This window comes from Bufo bufo, chromosome 3 (genome assembly GCF_905171765.1).
Source record: "Bufo bufo chromosome 3, aBufBuf1.1, whole genome shotgun sequence".
Taxonomy (NCBI): Eukaryota; Metazoa; Chordata; class Amphibia; order Anura; family Bufonidae; genus Bufo; species Bufo bufo.
This window is the reverse complement of record NC_053391.1, coordinates 178,967,510-178,990,371: the sequence shown is the minus strand read 5'-3', so window position 1 is coordinate 178,990,371 and position 22,862 is coordinate 178,967,510. Positions and strand designations below refer to the sequence as shown.

At 43.4% G+C, this 22,862-nt stretch overlaps 1 protein-coding gene across 3 annotated transcripts in view; it reads left to right on the top strand.

Moving 5' to 3' along the window:
* LOC120994900 (G-protein coupled receptor 1-like) overlaps window positions 1-22,862 on the top strand; it is a 653,505-nt gene that overhangs the window by 484,499 nt on the left and 146,144 nt on the right. For all 3 annotated transcript variants that reach the window (XM_040423783.1, XM_040423781.1, XM_040423782.1), the window contains one exon: window positions 21,636-21,683. In XM_040423783.1, the coding sequence (XP_040279717.1) occupies window positions 21,636-21,683 (48 nt within the window). The remainder of the gene's footprint in view (window positions 1-21,635; window positions 21,684-22,862) is intronic.

The window sequence follows — 22,862 nt, the reverse complement described above, 5'->3', positions numbered from 1 at the left end:
AATGCATTCTGAATGGAGAGTAATCCGTTCAGGATGCATCAGGATGTCTTCAGTTCCGGTACGGAACGTTTTTTGGCCGGAGAAAATACCGCAGCATGCTGCGCTTTTTGCTCCGGCCAAAAATCCTGAAGACTTGCCGCAAGGCCGGATCCGGGATCAATGCCCATTGAAAGGCATTGATCCGGATCCGGCCTTAAGCTAAACGTCGTTTCGGCGCATTGCCGGACCCGACGTTTAGCTTTTTCTGAATAGTTACCATGGCTACCGGGACGCTAAAGTCCTGACAGCCATGGTAAGTGTAGCGGGGAGCAGGGGAGCAGCATACTTACCGTCCGTGCGGCTCCCCGGGCGCTCCAGAGTGACGTCAGGGCGCCCCAAGCGCATGGATCACGTGATCACGTCATCCATGCGCATGGGGCGCTCTGACGTCATTCTGGAGCGCCCGGGGAGCCGCACGGACTGTAAGTATACCGCTCCCCCGCTCCCCGCTACTACTATGGCAACCAGGACTTTAATAGCGTCCTGGGTGCCATAGTAACACTGAAAGCATTTGGAAGACGGTTCCGTCTTCAAATGCTTTCAGTACACTTGCGTTGTTACGGATCCGGCAGGCACCTCCGGCAACGGAAGTGCATGCCGGATCCCAACAACGCAAGTGTGAAAGAGGCCTTAGACTTTTGATCTTTCTGTTAAGATGCTAGTACTGTACTTATGGGGTTTGGCACCAGCTTTATTCCCTCTCCCCAGTCACTTCATATGAATTCTCAGCCATCCATGCATATAAATGGGAGGATCGGAAGAGCTATCAGTTTGCCAAATGATCCTTCAGCCGACAGGTATCTAATGTGTATGGCAAGCTATAGGCTTTGTTTTGTACCACCCCACAGGTTTGTTTGACCTAAGAAAATCTGCTAACTCAGTAGTAGAACATATTACTGGATAGGCCAGAGGTCAAGAGCAGAGGAAAACCATCTTACTGTCAGACACTAGAGATGAGCGACTCGAAGTTGATGAAGTGGAATTCGATCCGAATTACAGGAAAAATTAAATTCGTCCCGAAGTCGAAATTTCCTCGTACTTCATGTTATTGAATCATATTGTTTCTAAAATGGCTGCTGCACATGTTAGAAAGAGGAAGTAAGAATCCCGGGAACAAGGGAGCACCCATAATGCTATGCAGATAGCCAATAAGCAGAAAGCTAGCCCCTGTGATGTCACAGCCCTGTAAAAAGTCTCCTCCTGCCCGGTCTCCGCCATTTTCCAGTGAACTTAGTGCAGGGAGAGACATAACAGGCACTACTATTGAGCAGTTCAGGGATAGATTATTGATAGTGTAGGGATATCATAGGGAGGCATTATCCACACTATAGGGAGAGAGCAGGGACCAATAGGAGAGTGTAAAGCCTGGCTAATAGGGGGCTATTCTATTACACCTTGCTGCACTAATTGGCTCTAAAAAGTGTCCTAATACTGATTTTAGGTTGTTTGCATTCTTTTATACATAAGTAATTCTATTATTCCTCGATTCTGTAATTGGGGTGAAACTGTGGCCTGATACTACAGATTTTTTATTAATTAATTAATTTATTTATTTTAAAATTTTTTTTGGGGGGTTCACATTATTTTATATACAGTACAGACCAAAAGTTTGGACACACCTTCTCATTCAAAGAGTTTTCTTTATTTTCATGACTATGAAGGCATCAAAACTATAAATTAACACATGTGATATTATATACATAACAAACAAGTGTGAAACAACTGAAAATATGTCATATTCTAGGTTCTTCAAAGTAGCCACCTTTTGCTTTGATTACTGCTTTGCACACTCTTGGCATTCTCTTGATGAGCTTCAAGAGGTAGTCCCCTGAAATGGTCTTCCAACAGTCTTGAAGGAGTTCCCAGAGATGCTTAGCACTTGTTGGCCCTTTTGCCTTCACTCTGCGGTCCAGCTCACCCCAAACCATCTCGATTGGGTTCAGGTACGGTGACTGTGGAGGCCAGGTCATCTGGCGCAGCACCCAATCACTCTCCTTCATGGTCAAATAGCCCTTACTTTCAAAGTTTTCCCAATTTTTCGGCTGACTGACTGACCTTCATTTCTTAAAGTAATGATGGCCAGAAATCCCAATTATTAAACCTGACAGGGCACACCTGTGAAGTGAAAACCATTTCAGGGGACTACCTCTTGAAGCTCATCAAGAGAATACCAAGAGTGTGCAAAGCAGTAATCAAAGCAAAAGGTGGCTACTTTGAAGAACCTAGAATATGACATATTTTCAGTTGTTTCACACTTGTTTGTTATGTATATAATTCCACATGTGTTAATTCATAGTTTTGATGCCTTCAGTGTGAATCTACAATTTTCATAGTCATAAAAATAAAGAAAACTCTTTGAATGAGAAGGTGTGTCCAAACTTTTGGTCTATACTGTATAATTCAATCCATTAATCCTTGATTGTGTAATTGGGGTGAAATAGCAGTTTGATACTACAGATTTTAGGGTGTTCACATACTTTTATACATAACTCAATCCTCCTTAATTGTGTAATTGGAATGAAATTGCGGTCTGATACTGCAGATTTTGGGGTGTTCACATTCTTTTAGAAATAAGTAAATCCGTTAATCCTTAATTGTGTAAATTGGGGTGAAATTGCGGTCTGATACTACAAATTTTGGGGTGTTTACTTTTTTATATATATAAGTAAATCCATTCATCCCTGAATCTGGGGTGAAATTGCAGCCTGATACTACAGATTTTAGGGTGTTTATGTTCTTTTTCACATAATTCAATTCTTTAATCCTTGGTCTGATAGTATAGATTTTACATTGTTTTATACATAAGGAAATCTGTTAATCCTTGATTCTGTAATCGGGGTAAATTGCGGCCTGGTACTACAAATTTTTGGGTGTTTAGGTTCTTTTTCACATAAGTCAATTCTTTAATCCCTAATTGTGTAATTGGGGTGAAATTGCGGACTGATACAACCCATTTTAGGGTGTTTATGTTCTTTTTCACATAATTAAATTCTTTAATCCCGAATTGTGTAATTGGGGTGAGATTGTGGCCTGATACTATAGATTTTAGAGTGCCCGCGTTCTCTTATATATATATACATGCAATTATCCTTGTTTCGGGGGTGAAATTGTGGCCTAATGCAAAAAAAAAATTAGGGTGTTTACATTAGTTTTCACATAATTCAATTCTTTAATCCCTAATTGTGTAATTGGGGTGAAATTGCGGTTTTATACTACAAATTTTGGGATGTTTACACATACTTTTTCACATATTTCAAGTCAGGGCTCTGGCTGGGCCACTAAAGGACATAGAGTTGTCTCTAAGCCACTCCTGTGTTGTCTTGGCTGTGTGCTTACAGGCATTGTCTTGTTGGAAGATAAACGTTCAGCCAAGTCTGAGGTCCAGGGCACACTGGATCAGGTTTCCATTAAGAATATTTCTGTACTTTGCTCCATTCAGCTTTAACTCAACTCTGACCAGTTTTAGCCACTGAAATCCATTGTGTTTTTGGGTACTTTCAGTGCAGCAGAGATTTTTTTGTACCCTTCTCCAGATCTGTGTTGCCACAAAATCCTGTCTCTGAGCTCTATAGGCAGAGATAAAGTTCAAGTGTCATAGCAAAGGGCTGAATACTTATGTACATGTGAAATTTTAGTTTTTACTTTTTAACAAATTAGCAATGAAAGGGTCTAAAGACTTTCTAAATGCACTGTATGTGCACGCAAAGATATGAAGTTTATTTGAGTGCATGGAATGTGGGGGTTACTGCTAAACGAAAGGAGGGGTAGAAGGGGAAGGGGTGGGATAAAATAAATAGATAGAAGATGTATTAAGGAGTATGAAGGATTTTCCTAAAAAGAAGTGGTTTTGGGCAGGCTTAAGGGTCCATTCACACGTCCGTTTTTTCTTTCCTGATCTGTTCCGTTTTTTGCGGAACAGATCTGGACCAGATCTGGACCCATTCATTTTTAATAGGTCCTGGAAAAAATCGGACAGCAGTTTCCGTTGTTCCGTTCCGCATGTCCGTTTAAATTTAAAACATGTCCTATTCTTTTCCGCAAAATTCGGATCCTGGTACAATACAAAGTCAATGGATCCGCAAAAAAAGGAAGACATTCGGATGTCATTACGTACAGTATGTCATCCGTTTTATGCGGATTCCGTTCCTGGAAATTACATTTTAATTTTATTTATTTTTTTCAAAGAAATCCAAACAACTTTATTTGCTTATTGAAATTTATACATGTTTCCGTTTTTTGCGGATCCGCAAAAAACGGATGACATACGGAAACATTTTCAGGAACAACGGATCCGCAAAAAACGGACCGAAAATCGGGATATAGAAAAATACTGACGTGTGAATGTAGCCTAAAACTGTCAGTGTTGGGAATTATTCTGACGGTCTGTGGTATTGTAGCTCATTCCAAAGAACTGTTGCAGCATGAGTCTTGGAGATGGAAGTGGGTGCTTCAGATTGTGGAGGATGTTAGTTTTAGATCATGGGTAGGCTAGTAGATTGGTATTGGTATAGCAGTTGGACAAAACAAAGAAACGGCTGCTGCATTCAGGATAGATAGGAGAGGGAGCTTCGAAGTAGGGAAGACGGGTTACTGCTAAAAGGTCCTTTACACAGGCTGAGAATCTTAAAGATAATTGCTAATGAGCGTTCATAGGAACACTCGTTAGCGATTAACTGGAGGTGTAAATGTACTACCAGTTACACGATGAACGCTTGTTCATCAGGCAATCCGATCACAAAATAATCACAATAATCTAATGCTCAAGAAGATTGTGTTTCTGTAATGATAAAATACTTAATGTGTAAACAGTTATCAATTCTCAGGAAGAATATGGTAAATGTGGGGTAAACTGCATGCAATGTGCAGCAAGGGGTAGATCTCCCACTTTGATGGTTTCTTATATGAAAATCCAATAAATTATTCAATGTCTCTGAAGAAGAGTGGGCTAGATCCTGTATTGAACTGTCAGTAGAACAAACATTTTTGTCCATATTTTAATTCAATTTTTATATTTTTGGTTTTATATGGTGTTGTTTTGTGTTCAAATTAATGTAAAAAATGTTTTGATGACAAAGCCTGGTATACAGTATGTATCACTTATATATCCTTATAAAGGTTTTGAAATAGTTTTGTCAGTTCACTGTTAGGACTGAATCAAAGAGGCGTTTTGTACCCATGTTTAAAGGCAATCTGTCACCCCGATTTTGGACTATTATCTAAAGAAATACATGCGTAGTACTGCAGATAAGGAGTCCAGATCACTATTTTTTCTTTTCCTACTGCCCCCGGTTCCCCCACTGTCAGCTTCACTAAAATACACAGTCCAGACTATGTATTTCAACGCATCTCTCTGAGCAGACAGCAGGGGAACAAGGGTCAGTAGGAAAATAAAAAATTGTGATCTGGATCCCATATCTGCAGTACAACTCATGTATTACTGTAGATAATGGTCCAAAATCAGGGTGACGGGTTCCCTTTAAGAGTCCGTGTTCCCGATATAACACCTGGATCCTCTTTAGTTCTACTTAATCCGTATGGTGATTTAAGTTTGGTTCAATACAATCATGGGGGCTGGGTGTTATAGACTGTAGAATACAGTCTCTTTAATATTGATGCGATACAGTATGTATGTCTGAAGGATACCTCTGAAGGAACATTTGATCCTATTTTTGTATCATATTGCAATAAAAATATATGTATGAAGAAAACTAGGGATGAGCGAATCGACTTCGGATGAAACATCCGAAGTCAATTCGCATTAAACTTCGTTCTAATGCTGTACGGAGCAGGAGCTCCGTACAGTATTAGAATGTATTGGCTCTGATGAGCCGAAGTTATTGCTTCGGTACCACTTGGAACCGAACCAGAGTTCAAGAAAAGTTTTTTTACTGCACAAAGCAATACTTTCGGCTCATCAGAGCCAATACATTCTAATACTGTACAGAGCTCCTGCTCCGTACAGTATTAGAACGAAATTTTATGCGAATCGACTTTGGATGTTTCATCCGAAGTCGATTCGCTCATCCCTAAAGCCATGCCCCCTCCTCACTGTCCTGTGTTTTGCTGTGACAACTGGCTGCAGCAAGAGCCTCCCCCATTTTCCCTGTTTGCAGTGGGACACAAAGATCTGTCTTTGTTCATGGTGTCCTAAGAGCAACATAAACAAGTGACAGATCCCCTTAGAAAAATGCTGGGTTACTTTGTTTAATTGTCTAAAATATGTTGCCAAACAGCTACAGTGCGTGCCCAACGAGTCCGGATATTTATTAGCTCCTGGCTCTCCCCCTATCTGCTGCTGAGGTAGGGGGAGAGCCGTGAGCCCATGAATATTGGGACACATCCGTGCTGGAGCTGTTACAACCTAGCAGCATAAAACTGGTGACAGATTTACTTTAAACCACTTCCCTTTGGGTACACCCATCCCTTCACCATTTAGCAGCCAAAAAATGGAAGAGACTGTCAGGAATTAGCCCCTTTGATCAATCTTCTAAAAGATTGTTTCTGGACCATGCAGCAAATCCTAACCAAGTTAATAATAATGACCAGGTTAAATTTACAAGGCAAATAAAATAGACAAGACATTATAGTTAGATGTGCAACTTACCCAATTTCCCCAAGTATCCCACCATCATCATTCATGAGAATGCACACACTCCACCCTTGGATTTTCCCCTAAACTCTTTTAAACAAATGAAGTCCTTCAAATTTTATTTTGCAGTCATGTAATAAAGTATAATGCATGTCCAAACATATCTTTTGGTCCCAATGTGAACCTGCAGATCATCCATTTTAATCAGAAGTGATTGCACAGTTGCCAAAAACAGACCTCAAAACCCTAGAAGTCTTTCCTCTCCTCCCTATTCTGCATCCTCCTGTAGGTTTCTTCTATTGACCTCCTTCACCAACCCATTTTTGCTTCTTTCCATTCTTTCAGTCAACCAATATTAACCGGACAGAATAATATCAAAAACATCGGACCCCCAAGGAGTCATGATAATCACCAAAAAAATGAATAAAACTAACTTACATATGTATGAAGATCCAAAAAACTTTATTGTAAGTATATATAAACATATAAACAATACATACATATACAGGGAGTGCAGAATTATTAAGCAAGTTGTATTTTTGAGGATTAATTTTATTATTGAACAACAACCATGTTCTCAATGAACCCAAAAAACTCATTAATATCAAAGCTGAATATTTTTGGAAGTAGTTTTTAGTTTGTTTTTAGTTTTAGCTATTTTAGGGGGATATCTGTGTGTGCAGGTGACTATTACTGTGCATAATTATTAGGCAACTTAACAAAAAACTAATAAATACCCATTTCAATTATTTATTTTTACCAGTGAAACCAATATAACATCTCAACATTCACAAATATACATTTCTGACATTCAAAAACAAAACAAAAACAAATCAGTGACCAATATAGCCACCTTTCTTTGCAAGGACACTCAAAAGCCTGCCATCCATGGATTCTGTCAGTGTTTTGATCTGTTCACCATCAACATTGCGTGCAGCAGCAACCACAGCCTCCCAGACACTGTTCAGAGAGGTGTACTGTTTTCCCTCCTTGTAAATCTCACATTTGATGATGGACCACAGGTTCTCAATGGGGTTCAGATCAGGTGAACAAGGAGGCCATGTCATTAGATTTTCTTCTTTTATACCCTTTCTTGCCAGCCACGCTGTGGAGTACTTGGACGCGTGTGATGGAGCATTGTCCTGCATGAAAATCATGTTTTTCTTGAAGGATGCAGACTTCTTCCTGTACCACTGCTTGGTAGGTGTCTTCCAGAAACTGGCAGTAGGACTGGGAGTTGAGCTTGACTCCATCCTCAACCCGAAAAGGCCCCACAAGCTCATCTTTGATGATACCAGCCCAAACCAGTACTCCACCTCCACCTTGCTGGCATCTGAGTCGGACTGGAGCTCTCTGCCCTTTACCAATCCAGCCATGGGCCCATCCATCTGGCCCATCAAGACTCACTCTCATTTCATCAGTCCATAAAACCTTAGAAAAATCAGTCTTGAGATATTTCTTGGCCCAGTCTTGACGTTTCAGCTTGTGTGTCAGCCTTTCTTACCTTGGCCATGTCTCTGAGTATTGCACACCTTGTGCTTTTGGGCACTCCAGTGATGTTGCAGCTCTGAAATATGGCCAAACTGGTGGCAAGTGGCATCTTGGCAGCTGCACGCTTGACTTTTCTCAGTTCATGGGCAGTTATTTTGCGCCTTGGTTTTTCCACACGCTTCTTGCGACCCTGTTGACTATTTTGAATGAAACGCTTGATTGTTCGATGATCACGCTTCAGAAGCTTTGCAATTTTAAGTGTGCTCCATCCCTCTGCAAGATATCTCACTATTTTTGACTTTTCTGAGCCTGTCAAGTCCTTCTTTTGACCCATTTTGCCAAAGGAAAGGAAGTTGCCTAATAATTATGCACACCTGATATAGGGTGTTGATGTCATTAGACCACACCCCTTCTCATTACAGAAATGCACATCACCTAATATGCTTAATTGGTAGTAGGCTTTCAAGCCTATACAGCTTGGAGTAAGACAACATGTATAAAGAGGATGATGTGGTCAAAATACTCATTTGCCTAATAATTCTGCACGCAGTGTATAATAAAACAGGCAGCACAAGGCGGGACACAGGGCCGGACTGGTACGAAAAATAGGCCCGGGCATTTTTGACTGAGCAGCCCAATCACATGACCCCCAACAGGCCCCACCCCCTTGCAGTCTAGGGGCGGAGCCAAAACCGGAAGCCCAATTGAAGGGCAGGGCCAGCCACCAGTAAGATAGGAAGGCTTCAGCCAACACACAAGCTTCTTTGGGGGTCCCCAGGTGACATTAGGGGGTCTTTTTTTTAATAGTGTTTATTTAACATTTTGCATAAAAATACAACACTCCCATGGGGAGAACAAAGAAGAAACAATCTTCCATGATACAACACTCACATCAGCAAGTCCGTTATTAACGTATATCTTGACCATAAAAGACATATAAATGACTTTAGAACAAAGTGTCACTGTTGTCTCTAAGAAGCTTCTAGAACTTACTCAATCCCATACACTCACACATACATACAATGGGTGATACATTTGCCACCGTCAATGACTCAAGTCGTGCCTTCAGCTTGGACCCAAAGGCCCCAGATATCATCAAATCGATCAGGCAATCCCCTTGCCTCGTATGTCAATTTATACATTTGCAGGTCATTATTTATAAGGAGTACCCATTGGCCCACTGTAGGACACTTGGGCGGTTTCCAGTTCAAAAGTATATTTTTCCTCCCATAAAACATCAACAATCTTAACAGTGTTCTATTATATTTGGAAGGAGTGGCATCAGAAACTAACCCTAGTAGGCATATTACAGGATTACAAATCCCTGGGAGCCCTAACCTAACATTGATAAAATTACAAATTCCCTTCCAGTATGTCTTTATCACCGGGCATAGCCACACCATATGGAAGAAAGAGCCCCTCGCCTCTCCACATCTATCACATCCCGGACTCGGTAATTGTCTCATCTGATAGAGACGCAGTGGGCTCAAGTACACTCTGTGCATCCATTTCACTTGGATGAGCTGATCTCTCGCACTTATAACCGACGTCCTCCATCTCAGACGCCACTCCTCCAAATGAGAATCCTCCAATTCTGGAATATCCTCAGCCCATTTAGCAAAGGAACGCCTAATAGGAGATTCTTGCATTTTAACAATTTCAACATAAAAGGAGGAGATAGGTTTGTAAGGGATTTTCCTCCTAGCTATTGATTCTAATGGGCCGCACTCTAAATTTAGGGATAGGGCTCTAAATTGTTTCTCGCAGGCATGTCTCAGTTGGAGGAAGCGGTAAAAACTCGTCTGGGGCAACTGGAACTCAGCTCGCAGGCTCTCAAAGGAACGGAAGGTCCCATCCTGAAACAATTGTGTTAGATATTTAAGACCCTTCCTAGGCCAGAATTCAAAGTCAGGAAGATGCAAGAGCTCTGGGAGAAGCTTGTTACGCCATAGTGGGATATAGGGGGACCAGGTGTCACCCTCCAGATTTTCTGTATGTATCTCCACAAACCTCACCCAAGCCTCGCTAACTGTTACCATAGAGTCTGTATAAGTCCTTAGTCCTACGGGTTTCCCCCCCCTGTATACCAGATTAGTTAGAGCTTTATTTGAACCAGCCAGCGCCGCCTCTAGTACCACCGCAGGGTTATTGGCATCTGCCCTAATCCACCAAGATGCATACATTAGGCGCGTGGCTATATAATAAATATACATATCTGGTAGCTGCAAGCCCCCCTGAATGTAGGAGGCCTTCAGCGTCTTTCTCGCAAGTCTGGGGGCCGATGGAGCCACAAGAAACGGGAAAAGGATCTATCTAAAATATCAAAATGGGACTTAGGGATCCTCACTGGGGCTGCTCTATAAATATACAGAAGTTTGGGTAGTAGCACCATCTTGATAATATTAATTCTCCCCACCAGAGTCAGCGGAAGATTTTCCCAGGCTTCCAGCTTACGCGTGACATATTCCATGGTGGGCCTCAAGTTCAATTGACAAAACTGTCTGGGGTCCCTATGGATATGTATCCCTAAGTAAAGAAAATTATCTACAACTCTCAGGGGAGATATCGGGGAAATATCCACATCTTGATCTGCATCTATTATACATAAACTAGACTTGGCCCAATTAACCCGTAAACCCGAGTATTTCCCATATCCATCCACTACATCCAGCAGGGTTTCTAAGGAGGGGCCAGGGTCCGCCAAGTAGACTAACAGGTCATCCGCGTATAATGATACCTTCTCCTGAATCCCCGCTACCGACCACCCCTCTATCAAAGAGCTGTTGTTGATTAATTGTGTCAAGGGTTCCATTATCAGGGCGAACAACAATGGGGACAAAGGGCACCCTTGTCTAGTGCCTCTATACAACCTGAAGGGCCGGGATATGACTCCATTCACTCTAATCCGTGCTATAGGTGTCTGGTATAACAATTGGACCCACTTGACAAAGGAGGAAGGAAAGCCAAGACGGAACATTGTTTCCCAAATAAAATGCCACTCCACAGAGTCAAAGGCCTTCTCGTTATCCAGGGACGCCAAGACTCTTGAACCCGCATTATCGTGCCTGACCTGTAAATTGGTGAATAATCTCCTAAGATTTATATCAGTCGTCTTCCCGGGCATAAAACCAGATTGATCAGGGTCAATAACGGACAGTATCACCTCGCCAAGACGCCTAGCCAGGACTTTAGCCAAGATTTTCGCGTCCGTGTTTAGGAGGGAAATCGGCCTGTATGATGCACACTGATCCGGAGGCTTCCCGACTTTGTGAATTACAACGACAGTCGCTTCCCCAAAGGAAGAAGGCAACTTCCCGGATTCACATGCATACTCAAAAAGTCTGAGTAAACGTGCAGATTGTAAATCAACGTCTAACCTGTACCATTCAATCGGGAAGCCGTCCGGTCCAGGTGACTTCCCAGGAGCCATGTCCTCGATTGCTGCCCTCACCTCTCCAACATCAATAGGTCTCCCTAGATATCTATTATCAGCCGCAGCCAAAGGAGAAAGTGGGATGGATTGAAGGAATGAACGGATCCCATCTGGGGAGGAGGTGGATTTAGAACTGTATAGGTCAGTATAAAACTGAACGAACTGTTCACAAATGTCCTCGGGTCGATATACCTTCAAGCCATCCCCGCAGGTAATGTGCGGGACTACCGTCTGCTGCGTCTCAGTCTTAGCCAGGAAAGCCAAGGCTCTCCCATTTTTGTCGCCATCTGCAAAGACCAGGCGCCTCTGGAATAGCAACCTCTTCTGGGTGTACTCAGTGAGATGCAAGGTAAGTTTCCTCTGTGCCTCGTCCCATGAAATACGGTTCACATCATTAGGATCTGCGATGAAAGCCTGCTCCTTATCTACTACCTCGTTTTCTAGTTTAATTCTGGTGGCGTTTAGCTCTTTTCTGTAAGAAGTAATTGCCTGAATCAGTGTACCACGCAGGACAACTTTAAATGCCTCCCACTCCACCAAAGGGTTAGCAGAGCCCTCATTAAATTCCCAATAATCTTTCATCCCCTGCTGCACCGCCCAAACCACCGGCAGCACCTCAAGCCATTTGCTATTCAGTCTCCATTGCCTTTCAGCAGGTGCAAGCGGCTGTCTCAGAACCACCAACAGGGGGGCATGGTCAGAAATGCCTCTTGGCAAGTATTCCGTGGCTACTAGTGAGGGCAGCAGCTCCCTACTGAGAAATGCTAAATCAATCCGGGAGAGTGCTGCATAGGAAGCCGAATAGCAAGAGTATTGTCGAATATCAGGGTGCATATATCTCCACCCCTCTGTTAGAGCAAATACCTCTGCCCAGGAATTCAACGCATCAGTATGCGACCCCCCAGGACGAAGCCTATCCATTGTCCGGTCCAACACCGCGTTATAATCCCCAAGTACAATCAGAGGCACCGGGGGCAATGCTGCCACTCGTTTCATAATTTCATCCAACACATCCCTCTGAAAAGGGGGGGGGACATATACTCCTATCACCACATATTCGATGCCCCTGATTGCAGCATGAAGGATCACAAAACGTCCCATCATGTCAGTCTGAACAGAGCAGGAACGAAAGGGAAGGGACTTGGCCACCAGAATTGACACACCTCTCGCTCTGGAAGTGAATACCGCATGGTAAGCTGCTCCCACCCAAGGCTTTTTCAACGCTAGGAGCTTCCTCCCCTGCAGATGTGTCTCCTGCAATATCAACATATCGGGGTTATGTTTCTTTATAAAATTAAAGACCAGTGATCTTTTAATTTTATCATTTAGTCCCCTGACATTCCAGGAGACAAACCGACAGATAGCCATTACGGCGGAGTGTCAAAGTTATATCATACGAGGAAAATGCACCACCCAAGCCATACATACACACAATCACACCCATACATCAAGAATGCAGTGAGAACATCCCAACATGCCCAGAACAGCAGACAAATCCCCCCACCCTGCCCAGATAACCCCAACCTATCCAAGCTTGAATATCCCATGAACAATCTCCTCACTAATAGATCAGGACGGGGAGGCCCGTGCTGCCACCCACCACTCTAGGTAAACTCAAGAACTGAACCTAGGCAGTAGGGCAATACAATTTTAGCACAAACAGCTCCCCATATAAAGTGACCATCCGCAACATAAAATAAGACTCTCAGAACATAAGTCCCATTATACTCAGCCCCTGCGATCGAGCCAGTCAGACGCCTCCTCTGGGGAAGTGAAGAATTTCACCACATCACCATCCTGGATTCTGAGACGTGCTGGATACATCATGGCATAAACCAGGCCTTTCTCCCGCAACCGAACTCTCACTGCCGTGAATTGCCTGCGTTGTTTCTGCACCTCTGTAGAAAAGTCCGGGTAGAAGGAAATCCGGACGTTGTCAAAATGAATGTCCTTCATACGACGGGCCGTAGCCAGGATAGCGTCCCTGTCTCTATAATTTAACACTTTAAAGATAAAAGGACGTGGCGGGGCTCCAGGGGGCAGAGGACGGGTAGGAATCCTGTGCGCCCTCTCCACTGCAAACGTCCCCGAGAGGGTAATTGGGTTCAGGAGTTGCTTGATGAGACGCTCCGTAAATTCCTCAGGGGAAGGGCCCTCTGCCCTCTCCGGTAAGCCCATAATCCTAATATTATTTCTCCTGTTTCGATTTTCAGCGTCTTCCACTTTTGCCGCTAGGGTTTTAACTTGGTTTTGCAAATCACGGACCACCGAATCCTCACGTTGGACTGTATCTTCCACCTCTCCCAGCCTCCTCTCCACCTCAGTTGTCCTCTCACGGATCTTATCAATATCATGCCTGAGGAGAGTTAGGTCGGCCTGTACATGGTCAATTTTGACCGTGAGTGTCGTTTGGCAGTTAGTAATGGCTGCCATGACTTTTGCAAGGTCCACCTCCGGACGTTCAGAAGAAGCCCCAGGGTTGTGGCCATCTGTCTGGCTCATGTTGTCAAGCATCAATTTAGGAGGGATAGCAGGCCCTGAGGTGCCCGTTTTTCGGCCCATAAAAACTTCAGCAACCAACGCTTGTGGCTTAATATAAGTGTCGAATCTCTCTCTGCTGAGGATAACGCAGACACAGTGTCCCCAACCAGCGTCACACCGCCCCAAGTGAATCTCTATAATGGCAGAGTAGATGAAAAAGTTCTCTACCTGGGTAACGGCCTACAGGGGGAGAGGTATAGCCGTCTGCAGTGCTGCAGCCAATATGGCGCCCACAGCTTCCAACGCCCCGGGGTCACAGGTTCGCCGTCCGGCCAAGGAAGGAGTGAAAAGAACCCACCGGATTAAAGTTCCAGATCCCGCTTGGCCTCCGGTGTAGGTAGGTATGGCAGGGAATCCCCTCTCACCGGCTCCCCCACCGATCGATCCGGCCAGCAGGCAGGGATGGCGTCAGGTAGTGCCGTCTGGTAAGTAGGCCCAGTCCCAGGGCTTTTTATCCGGCAGTCACCGCAGGGCACCGGGACAGGTAAAACTTATGGGGGGCACTCACAGAGGCTCACTGAGGGTCTTTAGGCAGAAGTTCAAAGTTTATCAGATCGGATGGTCAGGATACAAACAGGATAGAATCGGAGCTGAAGCGACCAGCGTCCTCACTCCATGCCGGTCAGGCCACGCCCTCCCATTAGGGGGTCTTAGTACGATCCGGCCACCTAATCCGGCAGAAAATGCAAGGAATCTACTGGACACAAAGCACAGCATGCAGCGGTTTATGTCCCGCTGATTCTCTGCATTTTTCCCAGATTGTGGCCGGATCTCTGCCGTACCCCATTCTAGTTAATGGGGCTGGCGGGCATTCTGTCTGCATCCAGCAGTGCAGGTCCAGTGAATTCTCAGCTGGAACAGCCGGCAGGATCACTAACGCAGATGTGAATGTAGCCTAATACAGCGCCCCATACTCTTATATCCAGTGACGTCTCCTCTGATGTAGATGTTCTCTTTCTTCATCTTCTCTATTTAGACCAGACCGCCATGATGATTTCTTTCAGCCATCTCACGTCTCTGCAGAGTTTGACAGACATCTTAGTTTCCTACTTTTCCATCATCCTCCAATTAACATCCCATCATGCACCCCCAATACTGAGAAGCTGTGCTCCCCAAAACTATACTGCAAAAAGAACTGTGCTGAGCTGATGCTGTGCCAGGGTGCCCCCAAAGTAATGGTGCTCCCAAAGTCCCAACTATAGTAATTATTTCTTTGCCAGAGTGCAGTTAGTAGTAATAGTGCTCCTACAGTGCCCCCAACAGTAATTGTGTCCTAGAAGTAATAATGCCCCCATAGTCCCCCAGTTGTAATAAAGCCCATCATAATGCCCCGATAGTAATAATTCTCTTTATAATGTGTGACAGTAGAACCCCCCCCCCCCCTTATAATGTGCACCAGTACAAAAAATGCCCCGTTGTGTGGCAGTAAAAAAAGAAATACCTCCTCTTAGTGCCCCCAGTAGAGCCAATGTCCCCAGAGTGCCCTCATGTGTTCCAATGACCCGTACTGTGTGCCACTACAAAAAACACTTTGTAGTGGCACACAGTACGGGCTTAGGTAGAAGCCAGATCTACTGGCGAAACGGCGTTGGGTCAGGAGTCGGCCGAGAGATCTTTGCACCAGTCAGGGTATGTTTATACTTTGTCCATTTCATTCCAACCTCAATCTCCACAATTGCCTCCTTTGCACTTTGTTTGGGGCGTTGCTGCTATGAGGTTTTGAGATATGCTTTTTCAGCTAGCATTCTTTTTTCCCTGTTATCTCGTGCACTGATCTCCCGGCCTCTCCTTGGGTCCTGCTACTCATCTGTGTGTCCCGCCTTGTGCTGCCTGTTTTATTATATATGTATGTATTGTTTATATGTTTATATATACTTACAATAAAGTTTTTGGGATCTTCATACATATGTAAGTTAGTTTTATTCATTTTTTTGGTGATTTCCATTCTTTCAGTCCAACCCATGCAATCTACCTTCGCCAGTTCCAGGATGTCTAGTGACAACCGTTAGATATCCCCCACATAAAAGAGACACAGCCAGCTTCAGCTCCACACAGCTCGAAATCAACGAGCTCTGTCTTAGACTCTGAAGATCTATTTCAAGTCATAGACCAACCTCTATGTGGTCTGTGGTGTAGTTGTCAGTATACCAATGACTACTCTGTTTCTCACACATATGAATGATATGTAGTATGAGTGTATAATAAGGGTTCGTTTACACAGGCAGATTTTCTGCCTTTTAACGATTGCTGATACAGCATGTTGATCAGCGTTTTTTAGGTGCCATTTACATGCAGCAATTATCGTTAGTATGGGAATAAACAATCATTAACACAGTAAGATCATTAGCCCCCATAGAATTTTCATTTGTTGACAGCACTGTGCTGCTGACCCGAATATTTACTGGGTGATCAGCGGCATGGTCACACGACTGTTCTTTCCTGATCATCAGCTTGTGGTCCTAAATCGCTGCCTTTACATTTACAGATATCTGACTAATTTCTGTCCAGTCAGATCCATATTCTTAGGGTCCTTTTGCACTGGTTGAGTGAAGGTCAGGGCTTAGTTGAAATTGGGCATGGCTTCATTGAAAGGGTGGGGCTAAGATGTGTCATTTTGCACCAAAATTGCCTCACAATTCTGGCATAAAAGTCTGTCTCAAAGTAAGACAATCAATAGTTGGTATAAGGTCAGAGAAAAGTTTCTATTCCTACACCAGATGTATCATCCAGCCTCAGTGATAAATCTGATGCAGGTCTAGACAGCCTATCTAAGGGCCTTATTAGATTAAAAGATCAGATAGACGATTGTCTGAAGCAGGGGCTTAGCTATAGGGGGTGCAGAGGTAGCAGTGGTGCCCAGGAGCCTGACGGGGCCCAAAGACCCTTGTCCCATATAAGAAAACACCTGTATTATAGAACGGGCACGCTGGGAGGGCTCCGTCATCGATTTTGCACTGGGGCCCAGAATCTTTAAGTTACACTTCTGGCTGGGGGGAAGAGGTTAGGTCAAGAATTTGGCATGGGTAGTGTCGTTTCAATTTTTGCCTCAGGCAGCACGAAAGCTATGTGCTTCCCTGCCCCTGGCCACAAAGCACTGAGGGAAGGGGACCAAGCTGAACCCTGTACCAGGGCCCATAAGTCTTTAGCTATGTCCCTGGTCGGGATGAAGCAGGGGTGGACTGACCATAGACCCTACAGGGAAATTTCCTGGTGGGTCGATGCAAAGGGGGCCACCCAAGCTCTCCTAACGGCCGGTCGGGCACATATCAATCTGAAGATCTGAGCATTAATAAATGCCATGAGCATCTGGTACTAGGCACCTGGCTAGCAGAAGAAAGTGCCCTTCTGCATTGCTGTCCTCAGGACAGTGATAGATTTGAATGCTGCCGTGGGGACAGCAGCATTTTGTACTGCACTACAGTATTGCAGGCACCGCTGTTTATGTTGTCCCTGCCTTCTGTCAATTTAGATCTGTCTACAAAATGGGGCCACTTTTATTTATTTATTTATTTTTTCCAGGGCCACGTTAAGTTTCCAGTCCGCCACTGGGAGGGAGGTGTTCTTTCCCGGCAATCGTCTGCTTGCCATCGGAGGAGACCGCTGCTATTCCATGCAGCAATCTCCTTCACAGTATGGGAGGCCATTGCTCCTCCCCATACTAACTTGTTGTTTGCCGGTAGCAGATCAGACAGCGCAATCTGCTGCCGGCAAGCAATGATTTTTAAGCATACTTACAAATCCCGATTGGCCCATCAGGTATTTGGCGGCAGTATTACACTGCAGGATCATTGCTAAAGTTAGCGATTATCTGGCTGACTATCAGCCAGCATAATACAGGCTTAAGTTTATCCCAGCTTTAGGATTAGTAAATCTGGGCCTATGTGTGTAAATGACCAATTCAGATCAATGTCATCCTCCGTAAGATTTTGTCTGATTGATCATAAACCTGCGTGTGTAACACATCTTTACAAGTACAGCCGTGAACAGATCTAGATTTTATTTTACACCCTTACCTCCAGTAACAGCATTTGCTCTGTTAACGTTATTACACTTAATACGGGACCCAGTGTGACTATGGAAATAGCGTATGGTATTCCCTGGCTGATACCTGTCATCTACTTTCTGATTATCTGCTGCTAGATACTATAATTATGTGCTCTCTCCTGTCTCACTGTTATCTATTGTAGCATGTGTCAGCTAACGTTATAATCTGTTTACATGGTAGTGGCCCTTTAATGTGATAATTGATTATATGCCTCCCACTTCTGTGTAGATTCTGCTGATATCAGTCATTTTACAGGGCCGTATATATCAATTACAGATAAAAGCACTGCTTGTAGGAAAAAATGGAAGTTACCTACAATCATGCCCCTGGTGGGGGTGGAATTGCATGTGCATGGCTGTGTACATTTATATTTGCTATGTGACGACTGTGCATTTTTAAAACAACCATTAGCAGGAGGTAATTCTGAACATGTCATGGTGTTATTGTAGTTGCTCAATACATGAAGAATAAAGGCCCCTTTACATAGGCCGACTGTGGAAGCAATTATTGGGTACAAATAGTTCATTCCTGATAATTGTTAGAGGAGATAAGAGATGTACTTACATGCAACAATCATCTCTGTATGGGGACAAGCGTTCACTCTTTCCCATACAGATTAGTTGATCCTGGGCAGCAAATTACCTGTAGATCAGGGATGGGCCGCCCAGTAACAATTCAAATACTGATTTTGGTGCCTGTATCAACTGCATTCACCCAATGAATGAGTATTTGCTCCTTCATCGGGTGATTGGCAGCACCTTTAAATGGGTCAATTGTCAGGAACGAGAGATAATCAGCCAGTGTATATTGGCCTTAAGGCATTGACTGGAAGATGTTTGATTGGTCTATATTGGTTAAAAGTTCATTTTATTTATTATATTTTACTTGCTTATATAGCACCAACTTATTCCACAGTGCTTTATAGACATGATCATCACTCACCGTCCCCACTAGAGCTCACAATCTAAATTCCCTATCAGTAATGTCTTTGAAATGTGAGAGGAAACCGGAGTACCCAGAGGAAACCCACACAAACATGGTGCAGATGGTGTCCTTGGTCAAATTCCAACCTAGAACCCCAGCACTGTAAAACACCAGAACTAACCACTGAGCCACCGTGCTAGTAATTGTCCTACACTTTCTCCATGGTTTTATAGGTTATGAATTATTATTTAACTATGCGGGTGATGTACTGTCTGGTAGATGGGTAACTTAAATCATCCAGGCCCAAATGCCAAGTCTAAAACAGGACCCACTTGCTATGATCCAGCTATAGTAATGGTGTCTTCTTATGTGTCAAAGGGGTCTTTGCACCACCTCAGGCACCAGACCAGGCATGAGTGTGACTGTAACCTCTGCACCCCATAAAGCTATACTCTGGGCCTTTGTTGACAAGATGCTACACCAGTATTTAGTGGGCAATACACTGCAGAGCTGTATGCACCCTGTCTCCACTCACATGAGGTTTTGTGGAGTTATATTATGGAGGTCTTGCCCCCCTAGAAGCAGTGTTATGAAATTAGACATGTTGAGGTACAATAATGCTCCATATGCTTTGATGGGTATCGTATTATGCAGGGCTGTGGCGTCAGAGCTAGTTTTGGTTGGAGTCGGAGTCGGTAGAAATGTATCGACTCCGAGTCCAGTTTCAAGAAAATCTTATTAAATGTTTCATAACTGAACTTTCATATGAATTTTTATAAATGTTACTCATAAATATATTTTATCTTCTATCAATCTATGGCCCTTATTTATAAAAAAAAAAAAAAAACAGTGATAAGCAGGATGTTCTGCTGGTGACAGAGTCTCTTCTCTCACCTCTTGTGTGTTGTCCTCTGTATATTAGTTAACTTCATGCTGCCCCAAAGCCTCTACTTACAATGTCTGAAACTGTGCTGCACATTGTAAGTAGAGGGCTCCTCCTGTAAAGACTAGAGGTTCACGAGGCGACTAGAAGCCCTAAAGTTGACTCAATTTTGAAGAGCCGTGCTGGAAAAGGGGCATTTATAGATCAAGTCACATGATGGGGCGGTACCTACTTAATGATTCAACGCTTGGTTGAACTGAAACCCTTTCTTGGCTAACCCTCAATTGACACTAAATGAAAGTCAGTGGAAACAGGTGACTGAACTGGAAGAATTACTTCAGCACCCATTTACTGTGATGAAAAAATTACAAGCAGATGACTTAACTCCAGGTATTTTCTTAAAGGAGTGGAAGAACCTGATGTTTCGCCTATCCCAAAGAGGAGAGTTAATTGCAAGTGGCATTGCTGCTTCAATGAAATGGAGAAAGGAACAACGGTTAGAAAATAAGATTCTTTTGGCAGCTGTTTATGTAATCCCAATGCATCAGATTCTTCTAGATCAGGGATCAGCAACCTGCGGCTCTCCAGCTGTTGTGAAACTACAATTCCCAGCATGCTCCATTTATTTCTATGGGAGTTCTGAGAAGAAAACAGCAAGTAGGCATTTTGGGAATTGTAGTTTCACAACATCTGGAGAGCCGCAGGTTGCTGATCCCTGTTCTAGATGATCAACAGTTGACTAAAGGAAAAGAAGCTCTGTTAGAAGTTGTAGTAAGGATGAATGGGTTGCAGAACTGTCAGGAACAAGAAGAATTTGGTCTTCCTACCACATCTTCATCCTCACCAACTGATGATGAATTTGATTTTGAAAAATATTTGGATCAGAAGGATCATTCAAGGCGTTCCCGCATAGAAAAAGAGTAATCCACATCAGTGAACACGACAAGTAAATTTCAGCACAATATTTAATGTGTCCTGAAAGAATTAGAGCAATTTGACTGTTTGTTAAAACTAACAGTGCAGCAACCGATTGCTATATATCCTGAAATTGAGATGTTGCTCAAGTCATTACTGCTTTGCCACCAACCCAAGTTAGTGTGGAGAGGTTGTTCTCTGCCCTCAAAATAATTAGATCAGATTTGATCCATGGAGGAGGATCTGACAGAGGCAAAGTTTGTTGCATATTTACTTACAAGAGTTTAGAAAAGTTATTTGTTCAGAAATTGTATTCTAATAAATATGGTTTATGCTCTAAATCAGGGGTGCCCAACCTGTGGCTCTCCAGCTATTGCAAAACTCCAATTCCCAGCATGCCCGGACAGCCTACAGCTATCAGCCTACAGCAGGGCATGGTGGGAGTTGTAGTTTTACAGCAGCGGGAGGGCCGCAGGTTGAGCATCCCTGCTCTAAATGGTCTGATTACTTATATGATGGTGAGAAAAAACCTGATGTTCATATTTTACTACACTAAATTGTTTTTACTAATTGGGCATTTATGAAGGAGCCAGAGTCGGAGTCTGATAAAATAGAGCAGTCGGAGCTTACCGACTCCACAGCCCTGGTATTATGGCTCAATAGAAATTGGAGCTTGTTATACTCGTGTATATGTGGTCTTACCTCAGTCTTAAAAAGTCTTTATGTACCGTACTTTTTTTTAGATTTCCTAAACATGTTGCCCTATGTTTTCCAGGTCATCACATGGTCTGGAACATATGATCCTAGGAGAGAACGAAGCAAGGTACTTTTTTTCTATATACATTTTTTGATGACAGTTTGTTTTTTGAATGCGTTCCACATAGGACAGCCTGACAGCTGTGTCTGGATAATTATTACAACACTGCTCGCACTGAACATTGCCGGGTTTGACAGCTTGCATTGTCTGCTTGCAGGGAACACGATTTTCTATCTGAGCCAGATTCAGTGTGAAATACTTTTGGGCTTTTCGTGCTAAAGGCTTCTTGTTATCAGAGACATTTCATTTATGTCAATAAAACTATTTCCAAACATTTATTTAGGATTCATATGTTGACTTTTGTACACTGTGAACTGCAGCTGCATAGTGAACAGGGCACTGCTTTTACCCAGGTAAGTTAAATGGTCACCAATGTTTAAACAAACTTTAATAAATCAGGAATACAAGCAAAAATATGAAACTTTGTAATATGTCTTATTAGAGATAAATTCCTCTTTCTCCCCTTATCAGCTATTTTTTCTCCTCCTCCTGCTGAACTGATCATTTACTACTAGTTTAATGCTAAAACTAGTCTAGAGAGAAAAGACATTGTCAGCTCATTGAGAGATTAGGTTACAGTGACTGTCCATATAAGTATATGGGGAGGGGAGGGGGGAGCAGGAGCTGCAGAGACTGAGGCATTCTGTAGGACACATTTTGGCTAACATCCTTTAGGACTTATTGTGTGTGGGTGTCACGGACGTTCCCGCGACAGGTGGCCGGAGATCGGTGAGACTGGCAACACGTGGTTTGATCTGACATGTTTTCCGTTTGGATCAAATGACGTCTGTGTTGTTTCTGGTGCTTGCCACACCTTCTTTCCCCAGGTGTGGCTATTAGGGTCATTTAACCTTCTCTATTTGTAGTTGCTTCTCCCACAATGCTGTGCGGTTTATAGCTTCTGTTTGGACCTTTTGGATAGATTGTTGGATCTCGGCTGAGTTCCTGGTGCTTCCATTGGTCATTTAAAGTTAAGTCTTTCCTTTCCCTTTTGTATTTTGTTTGGGTTCTGTGTGTTGCATTTCCCTATTATTTGTATTAGGCCTAAAGGAGACTCCTGTTCGTCCTTCCTTTTAGTCTCATCCCTGCCATTAGTACCAGGGTCCTATAGGGCTTGATAGGATTCTAGATATTTCTGCGTATGAATTCACCTACCTTTGGGGTCTGTTCATACTGGTAGTCAGT